At 38.8% G+C, this 17,228-nt stretch overlaps 2 protein-coding genes and 1 long non-coding RNA gene across 6 annotated transcripts in view; 2 read left to right on the forward strand and 1 right to left on the reverse strand.

Annotated features, from left to right (window-relative positions):
* The first annotated feature begins 282 nt into the window (after positions 1-282).
* Positions 283-7,888, forward strand: LOC130434817 (uncharacterized). Of its 2 annotated transcripts, XM_056765164.1 has the most exons (11): positions 283-3,477; positions 3,597-3,639; positions 3,729-3,850; positions 4,005-4,086; positions 4,166-4,329; positions 4,394-4,467; positions 4,608-4,684; positions 6,224-6,324; positions 6,639-6,718; positions 7,494-7,604; positions 7,685-7,888. In XM_056765164.1, coding segments are annotated over exons 6-11 (525 nt in total). In that variant the 5' UTR covers positions 283-3,477; positions 3,597-3,639; positions 3,729-3,850; positions 4,005-4,086; positions 4,166-4,329; positions 4,394-4,466; the 3' UTR covers positions 7,840-7,888. The 2 variants fall into 2 exon arrangements, with proteins under 2 accessions (XP_056621142.1, XP_056621143.1); XM_056765165.1 differs by lacking the exons at positions 4,608-4,684; positions 6,224-6,324; positions 6,639-6,718; positions 7,494-7,604; positions 7,685-7,888 and having other exon boundaries at positions 283-3,341; positions 3,388-3,477.
* On the reverse strand, positions 7,776-13,551 carry LOC130434818 (uncharacterized). 2 transcript variants are annotated; one of them, XR_008908723.1, is made up of 6 exons: positions 13,351-13,551; positions 10,971-11,096; positions 10,590-10,888; positions 9,627-9,784; positions 8,076-9,366; positions 7,776-7,906 (listed from the first exon to the last, which is right to left on the reverse strand). It is a non-coding gene; the product is annotated as an uncharacterized LOC130434818 (long non-coding RNA). The 2 variants fall into 2 exon arrangements; XR_008908722.1 differs by lacking the exon at positions 7,776-7,906 and having other exon boundaries at positions 8,038-9,366; positions 13,351-13,544.
* A 792-nt stretch (positions 13,552-14,343) lies between these two features.
* Positions 14,344-17,228, forward strand: part of ipo13b (importin 13b) — a 46,949-nt gene continuing 44,064 nt past the window's right edge. The window contains exon 1 of one of the 2 annotated variants that reach the window (XR_008908706.1): positions 14,344-14,860. Coding sequence is in view for 1 of the 2 variants with exons in the window: in XM_056765051.1 (XP_056621029.1) it covers positions 14,813-14,860 (48 nt within the window). In the remaining variant the exon portion in view is untranslated. The remainder of the gene's footprint in view (positions 14,861-17,228) is intronic. The other variant, XM_056765051.1, reaches the window with a different exon arrangement.

Consider the following 17,228-nt stretch of genomic DNA (forward strand, 5'->3'; position numbering starts at 1 on the left):
ACACACAAACTTAGAAAGCTTAAAGTGTGCAATCAGTTTATTCAAAAGAAAGAGGTTACAAGCAGAACATCAAAAGTAATGACATGCACTACAGTCAGTTTTACTGTATATTAGGGCTGAAACGATTAGTCGCATTGTCGACAAATATTCTTGTTGTCGAGTAGTCGTTTGATTACGTGACTTAATTTAAGGGCCTGCAATATCACAATTTGACCGCTACGGTACTGTAGCGCTAGAGTGTAATGCAGCCTTACCGAATGCTATCGCAGTACAGGACACGCAGCGAGAATTATGGCGGAGTACAAGCGAATGTGAACAAGTAAAGTGTGGGAAAGATTCACCAAACTGAAAACGACAAAATGCGGTTGTGTAATGCAAGCAAGGCGGAACTTGCCTTTCACATCAACACAACCTGCATGCTGCAGTATTTAAAATGAAACATCCCGGAGAATGAGCAGAAGAGAGGCGAGTGTTCTCCATCTAGACCTAACTAACTAACTTAGCGGTAAATCTTTTTATGAGAGAATGCAATAATAACAATAATGATAATAACAACAATAATCATATAATTACAGTTATGTTATTATTTGTTTTGCAAAGTAAAAAGCTTTGATCGAGTTTAAAAGTCAAGCCTGTTTTGATTATTAGAACACTATTAGGTATTACATGAGCGGAAAATCCTTATAAGAGAGGTAAGTTAAGTGATAGGAGTCTTATATCTTGACTTTATTTTAAAATATTCTCTTCTGTTTTTTGCTCCTTTTCATTAACTCTTTCACCGACATGATTGATGATTTATCTCGTCATTTAAAAAAAACGGTTCCCCGCCAAACGAGTTATAACGGCAATCAGTGGTTATACTGTTGTACAGCAGGTGGCGCTGTTACACACCTTTCAGGAAAATACAGAATCCTAGAACCTTAGTTTATTTCTTATCGGTTTTTAATGATTGTTCGGAGTGTAATCTGTGCGGAATCTTCGACAAAAAAAAAACTAATTGACTCAAAATTATCTTTTAATCAAAGTGATGCATTTTTGAAGAAACCTACCCACATCTAAGAGTGATAAAAAAGATCAAATCAAGTTTGAAGAATATGGTTTCTTTTGTTTAAAAGCAGAGACTGTGTTCTTTCATTGGACATATTGTTTATCCATATATTCTTTACAGAAAATGTAGTGTGAGCCATCAAAGTTTGGTTAAAATGTAAAAAAACGCTTAGGCTGGCAACTTTTTTTTTAAGTCTGGCGGGGAATGAGTTAAACTGAACTGTTGTCATAGAAATGCTGCTTAATGCTTTTGTCAAGAGATTTGTTTACATTTAATTTTTTTTTGCCTTTAATGTACCTGATTTATTTATTTTTATTTGTATTTAAAAGTTTCTAGAGAGAGAGTATTTGTGTGATTCGAGTTGGACAGAATCAGCAAACTTAAAGAGAGTAACCAGTTGGTTCAAGTTCATTAAAGCAAATTTCAAAACCTGAATTGATTTTATTCATTACGTAAATTATCTATAACTCAATTTTTTAACTAGTTGCAAAAGCTGAATAATCATTAAAAACGTACTGATTAGTCATTGAAATAATAGCCGATTAGTCGATTAATCAATCCAATAATCGTTAGATTAGTCGACTATCAAAATAATCGTTTGTTGCAGCCCTACTGTATGTGTGAATTAGTAAATTAATCTTTCAAATAATTTTAGTTGTATTTCAGTAAATGAGATCTATAAGAAAGTTATTTAACTGACCTGTATCTACACCAGCTGTAAGTTCATTCTTTGGAAAATACTTCAAAAGTGCCCCTAAGGTGCAAAACACACACACACACACACACACAAACGCACACATTGTTCAAATGATTCTGTCCCCTTCCACGCCAACCCTCACAGAACACATTAAGCATATTTATTTAAAAATAAAACTCCATTTAGTATGTTTACAGAGCGGATAGTCCTTGTACAGAACCTTCACAAGAACACAATGTTTTATATACAGTGTCACAAACACTTATCCTTTTCTTGATCCTTTCTTTTCTCATCTTCTTCCTCTTCTCTGCACCAGACTGATAGTGCCAGCTTTTCATTTTTAATCTTTGCAAAGATAAAAACTAACGCACATGATGATTGACACGGACACAACGTGCAAGTAAATTACATTTTCAAGCAGGGCAGGGGCCCCCTAGTGACCACGGAGGCCCCATGCAACTGCCTAGATCGTTTATTAGGTAGCGCCGGCACTGGGTTCACCTAATAAACTACAGAAGCTGTGATATAAATGTGAATTGATTTCATGGTTGTATTGGTTTTAATGGAAACTATAGTGGTATCTGTGAGTCTTGTGTTGTAAAATGAATAATGTATAACACAAATGTACATTTGGAGACATTAACGGGTTTAAAATGTTCTAAAGCAGAAGAAAACCACAAAGTAGTAGCCTATAAAACATTATTACATCCATAACGTGACTTAAATGCTAGATTTTAATAGTGGTCTTTGTTAGTGTAGTAGTGAAATGTACCGACCCATTTGCGTAATGCTGAGATGTTAGGCTCATGGTAATTATTAGGATTATGGTATTTTTATAATAACAGATCGCCACAAATCTGGTCAACCAAACCAAAATGATCAAAAACGTAAAATAGTTCCCCAAACGGGAATTTATTTAAAAAGTCGGAATTTTCCGTTACACTTAACAGTAAATATAGTTGACATACGGTTTAAATAAATAATTGATTAATGAAAAATGTTTAATTATAAAATGTATTTTATTATCCAGTTAGAATGCGGTACTACATCTGCGCATGCGTCGGAGGCTGTATCTGACCAGTGATGGGATCCTTGGTCGATTTTTATTTAAAATAAACATCATATGTGTTAAAGATTCGCAATTAAACGCTCATAAAATATTATGTAGTTAATACACATCACTAAATTACATTTTACTTTAATAAACATGAGAATTGCAGAGTCAATGCATTGGAGTACAACCGCTACCACATTTCCCACAAACCATTTGGTGTGGCGGAAATGACGTATGTTATGCGGCTCCTGGTTTAAACTGAAACGGGCGCTTTAAACCTGTCTAAAACATCAGACAAATATGACAGATTATTTAGTTGTCAGATTGTTATGTCGGATTTACACGCGCCACGCATGCGCTTCACAGGTTATGCTGATCTTTAAAGCGTTATTTTAATCGTTTAGATAGTAAAAGACAGTTGAGCATTTAGAGTCAGGAGAGGTAACGCCATCACTGTGAGCTCACACCTGAGTGTGTGTGTGTGTGTGTGTGTGTGTGTGTGTGTGTGTGTGTGTGTGTGTCCGTGTGTTATTATCTGTGTGTGTGTGTGTCCGTGTGTTATTGTGTGTGTGTCCGTGTGTTATTATCTGTGTGTGTGTGTGTGTCACAATGATGAACTGGCATCACGAGCTGAGCTCCATCCTGTCTGAAACTGATGGAAGTGTCGCAAAGATGCGGGTGAGAATCGTTTTTCAGCTTTAATTATGATCGTGTGTGTGTGTGTTTGTGCACTGTGTGTATTGTGGTAAATAAATGCAGCATTAACTTAATCTGCTTTTATATTTGTGTTTTATGAGGAACGTCTTTCTGCACACGCAAGATCTCCCAGAGCAACTGAAGGTCAAACAATCTGTGACATTTAAACATTGACACAGAAAATATTATTCTAGACGTTTTTTTGACATTTGGTGACGTGTTTCTCTCTGTAGATGTGTATCCAGTGAGAGAAGTCCCAGCAGATCGTGATTTGAAAGTGTCGTCTTCTGTCAGTCCTGCTGTTCATTGGTCAGATCTGAAAGAAGTCCAGAATCACTTACATCAGCAGAGTCAGGTCACAACCCCTCCTCACACGTGTCAATCATGCGCTGTGAACACATGCAGTCAAATCATCCTTTAAAACCTTTAAAGGCTTTATTTTATGTGGCTACCACAATACGTTTAAATAGTGTGAGAGTTACAAATATTATCATTGTTGTTTAATGCAGGCTATTGACACTTTGACACAAAGTGTTCGATTACTGGAGAGAGAACGAAACGCACAGCAAACACTCATACAAACCTTACAAGGTGAAAGTTCTATTCTCATGAATACTTTTGTTGAGCAAATATGTCAAGAATGGCTGAAGAACTAGTGATGGTGTTTCAGATGAGCTGAGGAGACTTCAGGTTCGTTTAGAAGAGAGAGAGAGAGGTGGAGCGTACAGGAGCAGACAGATGTCTGGAGCAGTGGAAGAGAGACGTGGATCAAGAGTTGAGCAGTTTGAGAGATCACATCAACAGAGTCAACATTACAGAAACCCAGGAGGGAAGGTGAGAGAGAGAGAGAGAGAGAGAGAGATGTCATTCATTCTTAATAATGAGCGTCTGTCTACAGTTTCAGCTCTAGACTCCGCAGAGAAGAACTGGAGCACATCAGAAGAGAGACAGACAGCCTGAAAAACAAACTGAGTGAGCAGTGTGATACACATATATACTAGTGTGATGGTTATAATATACAATTCACTGTGTGGTTTGTCTTAAACATTGTTGCACAGTCAGAAGTTTATTGTGTATTTCTGAAGAGAGATGCATTATGTGTGTTTGTGTAGTGCGTTTGGAGGAAGATGTGTTTCAGCTCCAGTCAGAGGCCAGAGAAACACGCAGACAGAATGAGCACAGCTCTAAGGTCACTACACTAACACTGAACACTGAACACGGACACTGAATACTGACACTGAATACTGACACTGAATACTGACACTGAATACTGACACTGAACACTGACACTGAAAACTGACGCTGAATACTGACACTGAATACTGACACTGAATACTGACACTGAATACTGACACTGAACACTGACACTGAAAACTGACGCTGAATACTGACACTGAATACTGACACTGAATACTGACACTGAATACTGACACTGAAAACTGACACTGAATACTGACACTGAATACTGACACTGAATACTGACACTGAATACTGACACTGAATACTGACAGTGAATACTGACACTGAACACTGACACTGAACACTGACACTGAACACTGACACTGAATACTGACACTGAACACTAACACTGGACATTAACTCAACTCAACTCTCAACTCAACTTTATTTATATAGCGCTTTTTACAATTTTCATTGTTACAAAGCAGCTGTACATGAGACACATTGAATACAAGTTAAACAACTTAAAGCATACACCTGTAAAATAAATTCTTATATGCAATATTAATTATGTCTAATTTCAGAATTCTAACGCAGCCCCCCCGGCCAGGCAGATAGTGCAAAACAATATGCAAACGGTGGTGAGGAACCCAAAACTCCCATCGAGAAAAAAAAAAAACCTCAGGAGAACCCAGGCCCAACCAGGGGATTCCAGTTCCCCTCTGGCAAAAGCTGCTGCCTCTGCACAAGCTCAACAGTGCTTGCACAACAAGGCTAAATAAAAATTAAAAAAATGATAGATTTAAGATTATCATTAACAATCTAATGCAATTTGAAATTTGTCGCGTCCTTTATCCAGCTCTGTCCTCTTAGCTCTTGTCAGGTCACCGCTTCCCATTCTCAGCTCTGCCATCAGGTCTGGGCATGAACTGCATCCTGCGGTAACCTTGGAACAAAGAGACAAGACTGGCTGAGAGTAGAGTACTGTTCTGCACTCTTTGATGCAACAAGTACATCATTTGTTGTTGGATGTGTTCCTGGTTCCGGTTGATCTAAATAATACAGCCTAAATCCTGTGAGGATTAATATTATGGAGGTGTAGTGCATGCAAGATTAAAAAGATGATTAACATTAACACTGAACACTACTGAGGGGAGGTCAGGGCTCCACGTCAAACATTTGACTCAGATTCAGTTCAAACTTTAACTTCATTGTGTATCAGTGTGCAGTTAGTTTATTTCCAGCCCAGCAGATGCTCACCGGGAGACTGCATTCATTCATTTATTTATTTATTTAGAAATTAGATGTTATTTATTAGAATGAACTTACTCGTTGTATAAATACCATGCACTGTGCTGTGTTTTAACTTTTCTTTTTTTCCTGTTTGCCCCTGTAAAGCTGCTTTGAAACAATACACATTGTGAAAAGCGCTATATAAATAAACTTGAATTAAATTGAATAGATAAGACAAATCAAAGCACACCTGGTGTCTATTTCAACTATCAGAAAATCTTCAGATTTAGAGTTCATATCTTCATATGTTTTGCAGACGTTGGAGAGACTCGGTGATTGTCAGCGGACACACAGTTTTGAAGTCACTCGGACAGTTTCACAACACAAACACACACAGCAGCAAGTGTGTGAGCTCAGGTGAGTGTGTGTTCTGACAATAAACCACAACTTCACAAGTGTGTACGCATTGTCACTCTCCGCCTGTGTGTGTGTGTGCGCATGTTCGCTCTTAATCTGTGTGTTGGTGTGTGTGTGCACATGTTCACTCTTAATCTGTGTTTGCGTGCGCACATGTTCACTCTGTGTGTGTGTGTGTGTGTGTGTTTGTGCGCGTGTGCACATGTTCACTCTCAATCTGTGTGTGTGTGTGTGTGTGTGTGTGCACATGTTCATTGTCTCTCTCTCTCTCTCTCTCTCTCTCTCTCTCTGTGTGTGTGTGTGTGTGTGTTAAGAGTCAATGTGTCTAAACTGAAGGAGGAGGTCAGAGGTTTGATCCTGAGAGAAACACCTGCACTACTGCCACACAAACAAGGTGAGGAACATTACAACAAACGAAGGACTCATATTATCACGCTCACAAACATCAACTATTCACAAATATATTACATTTACATTTAGTCATTTAGCAGACGCTTTTATCCAAAGCGACTTACAAGTGGGGTAGATAATGGAAGCAATTAGGACAGCATAAGTACAACAAAAGCATAAGTGCAATCAAAAAGAAGACTAGTCTCATATAGCCTGACACAGTATACAGAACCATTCATTCATACTTTTTTTTTTTATGGGTAGAGAAGAAAAGAGTCAGAACAGATCAGTCAGATGTTGATGGAAGAGATGTGTTTTCAGGCGTTTCTTAAAGATGGCTACAGAATCTGCAGATCTTGTAGCAGTGGGCAGATCATTCCACATAGGTGGAACAGATCCGGAGAAGGTGCGCGAGAGAGATTTTTTAACTTTATGGGATGACAAAACAAGACGTCGTTCGTTTGCAGAGCGTTTGGGATCTGGCGGGTACATATGTCTGTATTAGGGAGTGAAGATAAGGTGGTGCCAAACCAGTGGTGGTATTATTTCCATACACAACAAACCCAGATAAACACTTAAAGTCATGCTGCATTGAAACCTGTTGTGTTGTGTTTCACAGAATGATTCTCTGTCTGTGTGTCTCAACTGTTCAGTTACACACTCCGGTGACCAAAGAATCAAGAAATAAAGACTTTCTCATGATCCCTTCAGATGTGTTTTGATCATCCTGCTTGTCGTGGCTGATTTGTAGTTAACTTGTTTTTTATTTCGTGATCCAGCGGTGGAGTCGAGTCCCCACGGACGCATGTCTTCAGGATCAGAGGACGAGTTCAGTCTCACAGTGAGTCTTGCAGAGATCAGTTCAGATGAGTCCTGGCTGGAGGAAGCAGGTAACACACACAGATCCATGACAACATCCTGGTGATTATTAAAGATATGAAAAGGATTTAATTCTTCTGATTGATTTTAGACACACAAACTAAGAGTCGTGGACGTGGAGTTCACATAAGCTCAGATCTTTCAGGAAGTGACCTCAGTGGTGCTGGAAGTGATCTGGATGATGGAGCTGAAGGTGTGGATGGAGGTTCAAGCAGTCCACCGGATCTCAGTCTCAGTGACCTTTGAGTGACCTCAGTGAAATGAATAAAGTGTCAGAGGAACAGAGAACACTCAATCTATTGTGTCTGTTGTCCTGTAAAACGCACACAGACACATTGTTATAATATCGCTGTTGGGACACTCCGTAATCAATGGGCGTAATCATTTTTATACTGTACAAACTGTATATTTTATCCCATAAAACATATATATTTTTAGATTTTATTAAAAAATTGTTATGTACAATTTATAGGCTTTTTTACCCATAGGAACATCCATATTGATCACCACGGTGACGCGAGTCCCCATTAGAAGGTGTGCATTCAGGTTTTAAGTCCCCACCGGGATATAAACAAGACCACACACACCCACAGACAGTTGAGACACGTGAGTGTTTCTGATGGATTAGCTCATGAAATAAGTTATAAAATGGAGCCATAAAATTATTTTTAAATGTAAGCGTCCAGTCAGAACCTTGGTTTGTGACTAGCAGTGTTGAGAACAGTCGAGGAGGAGTTCACAGCTTTGTTTGTTTAGGTGTTCAGATTCAGGTGTTTACAGAGGACCATGAGTTAGCAGATGATGGACTCATCTTGATCTCTTCCTGAAACATGAACTGATGTTGAAGAGTTTTAGTGAGGAGTGTTCAAATGGATCTGTCTTCACTGTAGTCTTCAGTTTAATAACATGAGCTGACTACACATTATTTCATTGAGATGTTGTGTTGGTATTGATAAGACGTTAAGAGCAATGACTTGAATACACAAGTGTTTTATTTGAAGATTAATAGTTTTAAAACGTGTCAGAAAACTTTCAATCCAAGTGATCAGTATCACATGCTGTATTAACACCAACATCATCGTTATTTACTGATATTAATAAAGCTTTTCCAACATAAACACATGTACAAATTCATTGACAAATCTGCATTGATCACTGATGGCACATGTTTTTATATTGTATTTCAATTATATTAGGATTAGGGCTTAAAACTTCGGAAGCAGTTTGTCTGTTAACCAGTGTTTGCTCAGAAAACAACTTTACGTTCACATTTGTACAGATCAGTCAGATCGTGTGTGAGTGTGTCCTTCAGATGCATGTGAACCTCAAACCACCTCACAAGCCCATAATATACTGGAACATCCCACAGAAGACTTGACAGAGTAAAACAAACACAGAGGGCTGAAGTTGATCTGAACTGAGTAGATGTGGAGTTCACCGGCACAAAACCTGTTCTCAAAGTCAACATAAAGTGTTCAAGATCATTTCTGTAACAGAGACAACATGAGCTCATCATAAGCTGTCTGTCTCACATCTGTCTCAGGTCTGTCTGTCTTACGTCTCACGTCTGTCTCGGGTCTGTCGCACGTCTGTCTCACGTCTATCCATCTCAGGTCTTTTTCATGTCTGTCTCACATCTGTCGGTCCGCCTCAGATCTGTCTGTCTGTCTGTCTAATGTCTATCTCTCTGTTGGTGAAGAGAGACGACACATGAAGACACGAGTGTGTTCAGTAGTTGTATGTGGAGAGAGGAGCGTCCTCCAGCATATCTTCCTGAAACACAAACACATCAATCTCAATAAACATATACATCATTCAACACGTACTGTAACATTACATCATCTGTTCTTTATTTGATTATTTTATGTTCTTCTCCTCTAAGAAGAATCTTTATCACTTAACATTTAAGACTGAGAGTATTTTTACAGTGGACTACAGTAGTTAATGTCAAAGTGTTTTCAAATGTATAAAGTTTTGAAACCTGTTCAAATGAAAGGTGAGCAGAAGTGAGTGAGATGTTTGAAACTCTTTACCATGGGCAGATCTCTCAGTCTGCTGAATTCTGCTCCATCGTTTCTGTTTCTGAATGTCAGGAATATGAGGACGGACACAACAGCAGCGATGATGACAAACGCAGACACGAGACCGGCCAGCAGTGGATCAGAAGACTCTCTGGGGTAGATGTCCAAAACTTAAAGCATATAAAGAGAACACATTCAGACACACACACATCAGGAGGCTCACTTATACTCTCATCTTATGTTGTTTGTGTTGTGTAAGAAGTCCAAACTGATCTATAGAATGAAAAACCTCAAATCATTCTTACACAATTCCTGGAGAATGTGTAAATCCAGTGTGTGTGTGTGTGTGTGTGTGATGAAGTGCACTTGTTTGACCTACGTTATGAGGACGCACAGTCCTTGCAATGCGGTGTGTATTCATGTGTTTGGCCACGCCCCCTACATTATGAGGACATGCCGTTGTCCGAGTAAACCACCAATACCAACAGTGTGTTTGTTTGTGTGTTTGTGCATATGAACACAAGGATCAGTCTGTTGTTGTTGTTTTGTTAGTGTTCAGACGTCTCAGCGTGACTCTACACACACATAATGATGCTCTTGTTTATCTGCTGCTAAAGCTCACACACAGTTTTCTGTTTATGATCAATGTGTACTGTACATGTGTGTGTGTGTGCAGCTGTGTTCAGTCACTAGAGCTTCTCTGAAATACAACCATATGATGTTTGATATCACATTAGTACATATGAAGACGTGTGATGATTATTGTCAACACGACAGCAGATTAACATAAAAACACTTTCTCTGATCCAACACCACTGCAAAAACATCTGTCTCTTAATCAAAGTTTTTATCTAATAAATGATGGAAACATCCTTTGAAAGAGGAACATGTCCTGTCCACAGTAATGAGACATGTTGTGTTGTACATGCACAGACATGTTAGTTCTTAAGTTGATGTTAAACCTGACTCACGTACCATCATCTCCGACATTGAGTGCAGACGGAGTTTCCACACGAGCATCTGGCTGCGCAGGACTGCTGATGATGACTGCAGCTGATGTCAGGGGGATTTCTGAGTGTCGGTGGGTGTCAGATGGTCAGTGGTCTCAGGACGTTGTGTTGTCAGATGAATGGTGGTATATGATGTCTGATGGACGGCGGTGGTCTCAGGATGTTGTGTTGTGGATGGCAGGAGTTGAGCGAGTGTTAATGTTGTCTGATGATTGACAGGTGAAAAATCTGTGATGTTCTCAGTGGTGTTCAGTCGACGCTCATCTGGGGTGGATGAGTTAAACACCATCACTGACGATGAATTACACACACACATCACATCAGACTTTTGATTTTCTGAGTGTACCTGCTGTAGTGTGTAGTGTGTGAGGTGTGTTCTCTGTCTGATCTCTGATGAAGGATGAGGACATGTCGACATGATCAGACACTTCATCTCTTCTCCTTATGGACGTCTGAGCAGAAGGTGAAGATGCTGCAGACACACAGCAGACAAAAACACAGCCGTCAAAACTCAACAATTCTGACTTAAAATCACTTCATTTATTTTTAAACGTTAAAGGTGGGGTAACCGGTTTCCGAATTACGCTTTAGACAACTGAGTCGGGCAGAGTACAAAAACAACCTTGTAGCCAAACAGCAGTAAGGTCCACAGTGCACAGGACAGACATCAGCCGAGCGCTGACGAGAGCGAAAGATGTGGGTAGGGGTGTGTTTGTTTTGGTGATTTAAACATCAATAGCGGCTAAGAGAAAATGGACACCCTGCCTTTAAAACAAGCGATTTGTATAAAATGTGTTTTTGTCTGATTATAATCACCGAGCTACATCTAATAAAAAACATTTGGGCAATTCCAGTGTTATGGACGTGACATAAAAATGCTCAGATTTTTTTTTTTAGGATTATATTGAAGCATCTGTTTATTTTGTACCGCTCCCTTGTTGATAGAGTCTAAACATCAAGAAATGTCACTCTATAAAAAAAGGTAAATAAACATGGGTTATGGATGTGACAAAAAAGGACAACGATAAACTTTGTAGGATTTCTGTAAAATAAAGAGCACAATCCTGAAGTAATAATACCCAATGAATGGAGAAGTGATGCCTCTTTACAGAACATCAAATATTTTCTTAATATTCATTTTCATGTGTTCATTTATGAGGAATGAGCGTTATGGATGTGACAATCCTGAAAATGGCACTTAGCTGAATATGACAAATCATCAAGTAAAAATAAAACAAATGCTTTACAAATGTGAAGAGAGATCTCACATGGGTATCTGAACCACCAAATGTTCAAATCTGTGCTGTTACCAGAGTAAAAACTGCTGGGAAAATCTTGGTAAGGTTGACATTTACACAGAATTGCCCATGTAATAAAACACAAGTGTAATAATTCTGAACATTCTAAAGTTATATCAAAATCAGAAGATTGTTGATTTATTATAATATTGGCATCAAAGATTACAACATACTATAAATAATGTAACTCATACACACACCACATCTCTCTGTTTCACACACACGCACACAGAGTTGTGTTGTGTTGTGTTGTGTTGAGAGGGCAGTGTGTTGAGTGTTTTCTGCACCACACCCAGTGGTTTACACAGCGGTTCCTTTGGCTGAGCGGCTCAATAATGTTTCTGTTCTGAGTTACTGCCGCCCCACAACACTCATAACCCTTCACTGCACATCAATAACACAACACAAATCTGTACAAATATCATAACACAACATTTATAAAGTACTTCTGCAGATATCATGCAAACTGTGTCAGTTCAACTCAATTCTCTTCATCAGCTGGTGAAAGCTAGTGAAATGAATGTTTGCTGGTGCTTTTTATGTTCAAATGCTGTTGAGTATTGTGAATTTGGGCGGGAGTTCATGTTAGACTTTTCGTATATAATATCACTCTCTCGACCAAACTGTACTTCTGTCCTGCACTCGCTGTCTCTGTTGATTTTTCTCTCAAGACACACATCTCTCGTTTACACACACACACGTCTGGTTTATTATCTCTGTGGTGACAGTCCATAGGCGTAATGAGTTGTATACTGTACATTTTATCCACTGAACCTAAAGATCGTAGAAAACATTTTTGCATTTTTAGATTTAAAATAATGGTCGTTCTGTACAATTTATAAGCTTTTGTGCCCATGAGGACCTCAATTTTGCTCCCCACAGTGACTTGAGTCCCCATGAGTTGGTGTGTGTTCAGGTTTAGGTCCCCACTAACATAAATATACAACACTATAACATAACAGAAAACAAGTCCACAGACACACACTCTCTGTGTGTGCACAGCTTACATTAGTTTTATAAAGAGAAACAAACTGTCACTTGTGCACCATCAGAGCGAGACAGATGTACAGTCATATTGACTTTAAATCCTCCTGTATGTGATAAAATCTCTCTTTAACGTGACATCATTTTTTTAGTCTTTCAAGCTTTTATACAAGCTGTGAAAACGTCACAGTTCACGTTCAACCTAGAACATTTAAAATGCAGAAAGTTCACAGAAGATGTTGAGACACACAAACACTGAAACACAAACAGGACACACTGATGTACAGTATATAAGACCACAAACAGCAGAATGTTTGAGTTTATAAACACGTAAAGTAAAGTAACACTGAATGATCTGAAACAGCAAAGCAGAGTTTCAAAACTACACAAACAACGTTCACTAAACAGACAGACAGACAGACAGACAGACAGACAGATTCTTACCTGTGATGATAGAACAGTAGTACAGTATGAACGCAATATTTCCATAAGTGTCCATAACGAGTTTTTATTTCTACACAAACACAGAGTCCAGTGTGTGGTGATGATGATTTCACATCTGCACTGACATCACGTGTGTCTGAATGAAAGAGTTCACATTCACTGGAACACTGAACCACTGCACGCGCGTTCTTCTGACTGCCGCGGTGACGCGCGCTAACACCGAGACGCGTTCATGACTTTTCATGCCAAAGTGACTAATAAAACAAAACACAAACTCTATATATAAGTATCATGTAAGGTATCTAAAAACACTCAGTTTCTGTTTAACTCCAACAATAGAATGTAATGAATTATAAAATAATTATATCACAACACACGTGTTATGGCATTTCTATAAAGTTTCTCACATGTGGTGAGAATTGTTATCGTATTTATAGACTTTGCTACTCCAATATTCTACAGATAATATCCCATAAAGCAGCTGGGTGTTGAGTCTTGTGATGTCTGACTGTAATGAATTCTGTCTCACTCCACATGTGATAATAGAGCTCTGTTAAGTGTGACATTGACTTGTGAAATTGCTGTTATTTCTTATGTCAGTGTTAATGAATCGATACAAATTTAAATGTCTATTTATTTTTTTAATTTAATACACAATGTCAAAGTACAAACAAAGAGAAAAAACATAATGAAATCAAAATGTGAAAATGTTCCATAAGACATTTTGTTTACTGTAAATTAAACGTCAAGCACGAGCTCTATCTGGTGTACACAAACAGACAAACAAATCCACGCTGTATACAAAAATACCACGAAGTGTCGCTGTAACACCTCACATGAACGTAGCTGATCACAAACTTCATTTCCCAGCAGCGCCACGGACCCCTTATAGGGGCGCCAACATCTTGCCTGAATAAAAACGAACGTCATCTCAAAGTCAAGTCGTCGGTTTTATTTTAAAGCAGCCCGCTTGCACAGATTTCACAAAATAAATCACTTTTTTATCCACGCGACTCACGATTTGAAAAATTAATCGCAGCGGAACAATTGATTAACATGCAGAGCGGGAATCATCGATTTTAACACAGGCAGAGAGTTGAACACAGACCGATCGATGTGTCGCTTCAGTCAGACACGAGCGATTGAGGGAGGACACGCACCGAATCATCCAGACCGGCCCGCACACACATCTGTGGACATATGCACATACATTAATGTGACGTGTGCTCGTATCGATTGGTCTTCAGTGATATTAAAGATACTTTTATCATGTGTGTAATACGAGAATGAGAGACGGGAACTCGCGCGCACCGGCCTGATCGCGCGCCGGGCCGAATTGAACTCTCTTAACCGTGATTCATCAGGAATAATATTATTATATTTATATTAGATTATAATCGTTTTTAAGAGAAGAGAGGTTGACTGATTCAGGGAGGAGGTGTGTGTTATATTAAACACAGAGATGGATCCCAACACATCGGCGGACTTCAATGTGGAGAACGTGGAGAAGGTACGTTACGTGGGTATATTTACCTTGTGGGATTTATGTGTTTTTATCGATATTGTTTTAATATAAATGTTGTTTGTTCATGTGGTATAGTGTGATAAAAGCATGTGAAGTTTGTATGTGCTGTTATTACGCTGAGAAACATGGACGTTTCGTTTTAACTGTCATGACGCGCGCGCTTTACTCGGTTTCTATAGTTCAGCCAACATTCATTTTCTCTTTCGCGTAAATCAATTACTCGTGTTGTATTACAATAAAGAAATCACTGCTTGTTATTAAAATTAGTATAGATTAAAAGCCGTACAATAAACAGCAACATCTATTAAACGTTACCATTTAAATAATATATATTTGTTTACTTTCTATATTATATTTAGGTTAACATGATCAGTATGATTGTTTTTTCTCATTACACTTAAGAGAGTTTGTCATTATTTTTGTTCTATTCTGCCGTTATCAACATTTTATATTATCATATTATTATTATGTGATTTTCTTGTCTTTGATTGGTTAATTTCTCCATCTGACTCATGTGTTGTTGTTTTTGATCTGAATGTGATTTGAATGCATCTGCTAGCTGATGGTCGAGTATTAAATCTGAATCTCATGATCACCATTAGATTAAAGATGAAAGCCAGATATTGATCGTACAGCTGGAATGATCAGAGGAGGAGAGCAGGGTGGTGTCTCCTCTCTCTCTCTCTCTCTCTCTCTCTCTCTCTCTCTCTCTCTCTCTCTCTCGAGTGCGTGTTGGGAGTGAGCGTGGTGAGTGTGGCTAGGAGCGTGTTCAAATTTGAGAGTTTTTTCTCTAAAGTCTTTTCAAAGTTCTATATATTTTTTACTTTTTTTCCTTCCTACTATTATTATTTCCTTAATTTCTTGTGAGAGGCTTTTTTTTTTGTTAGAAACGGTGTTTAGTGTGCGTGTGTGGAGCAGCAGCGGCTCAGTGCCGGCGAGGCCGGTTTGAATGGCCGCCGGCGAACAATTTAGCCTGTTTAGGCTGACTCGTAGACATGCGATCAAACTGTCTCCGCCGGACGGGTGTTCAGTTGAGGAGTGTAGTCTTGCGGTAGGAGAATTGGTTGGATATGAAAGTATAAAATCTGCTTCCAGAATGAATAGTGCGGTTGTGATCTTTCTAGATAGTGTAGACAAAGTGAATGAGCTTATTGAGAATGGAATTGTGATTCGAGGTACATTTATACCGGTATTGGCCTTAGTAAATCCCGCAAAAAAGATCATGATTTCTAATGTGCCCCCGTTCTTAAAGAACGAAGTCTTAGAGAAGGAACTGGCGAGGCACGGACAGCTAGTGTCTCCGCTAAAGATGGTTCCTTTTAGCTGTAAGTCTCCCCATCTTAAACATGTCATGTCTTTTAGAAGACAATTGTTCATGATTCTCAAAAACACCAACGAAGAGTTGAACTTGGTTTTGAAGTTTAAAATAGATGGCTATGATTATACCGTGCATGTTACGTCAGAGACAATGAAATGTTTCGGGTGCGGAACTGCAGGGCATCTGATTCGTTCATGCCCGGAGAGATTAGCTGAGCGACAGGTAGACGCTAATACGGTAGAGACGGCAACTACTAGCGGAGCTTTACAGAAAAAAATCACAGAAAACTTCACAAAGCACACAAGAGAAAAAGAACGAAGATGTAATTAATGAGGAGGTAGTTTTGATGGAGGTCGTAGCAGAAGAACAACGCGAACAGGAAACACCAAGCGATCTAAAGGTAGGACAAATTGCGGTTAGTGTGGCTGAGTCAGCGTTGTGTAATGAGGAAAATGTCATGAGTGATAACAATCTGACCAAAGTGGCAGTTAAGAGAAAAGAAATGGAATTTAATGCAAGTACAGAACAAGTCACGAAAATGACGAAAATAATCCCAATGGACATCCTGTCTGATTTAGATGACAGTATAGACACACAGGAGAGTGAATATGACACAAGTCAGGACACACAGGTGGAAGTGGAGAGTGTTTACTCTTGTACTAGAATTCAAGCATTTTTACAGCTCACAAAAGGCATGAGAGCGGTTAAGGTAGAGAACTTCTTTCCAGATTTAAAGTTGTTCGTAGACTCAGTTAAACTGATAATGAAAAACACGGGTGAGATGTCTTTTACTGAGCAAGAAGTCTTCCGTCTCAGAAAAATGTTGGCAAAAATTAGAGGAAAATTATCTAACGATGACTAAGTTTTCTCTCTTTTTCCTTCTCTTTTTCTTTTGTTTTCACCTCTCTGGTTTGCTTAAATGCAGCTTTTTATTCAATATGTGTGATATAAAGCTAGGCTCTTTAAACATCAATGGTGCCAGAGAGGATGAAAAGAGGGCTTCTCTTTTCAATTTGTTTAAAGTTAGAAAACTAA

This window comes from Triplophysa dalaica, chromosome 13 (genome assembly GCF_015846415.1).
Source record: "Triplophysa dalaica isolate WHDGS20190420 chromosome 13, ASM1584641v1, whole genome shotgun sequence".
In the NCBI taxonomy this organism is placed as follows: Eukaryota; Metazoa; Chordata; class Actinopteri; order Cypriniformes; family Nemacheilidae; genus Triplophysa; species Triplophysa dalaica.

Bases quoted from the DNA above. Each gene is read 5' to 3' on its own strand.
- LOC130434817 (XM_056765164.1), top strand. The intron at 4,685-6,223 runs GTCACTACACTA...TATGTTTTGCAG, and splicing joins AGAATGAGCACAGCTCTAAG to ACGTTGGAGAGACTCGGTGA. The intron at 6,325-6,638 runs GTGAGTGTGTGT...GTGTGTGTTAAG, and splicing joins CAGCAAGTGTGTGAGCTCAG to AGTCAATGTGTCTAAACTGA.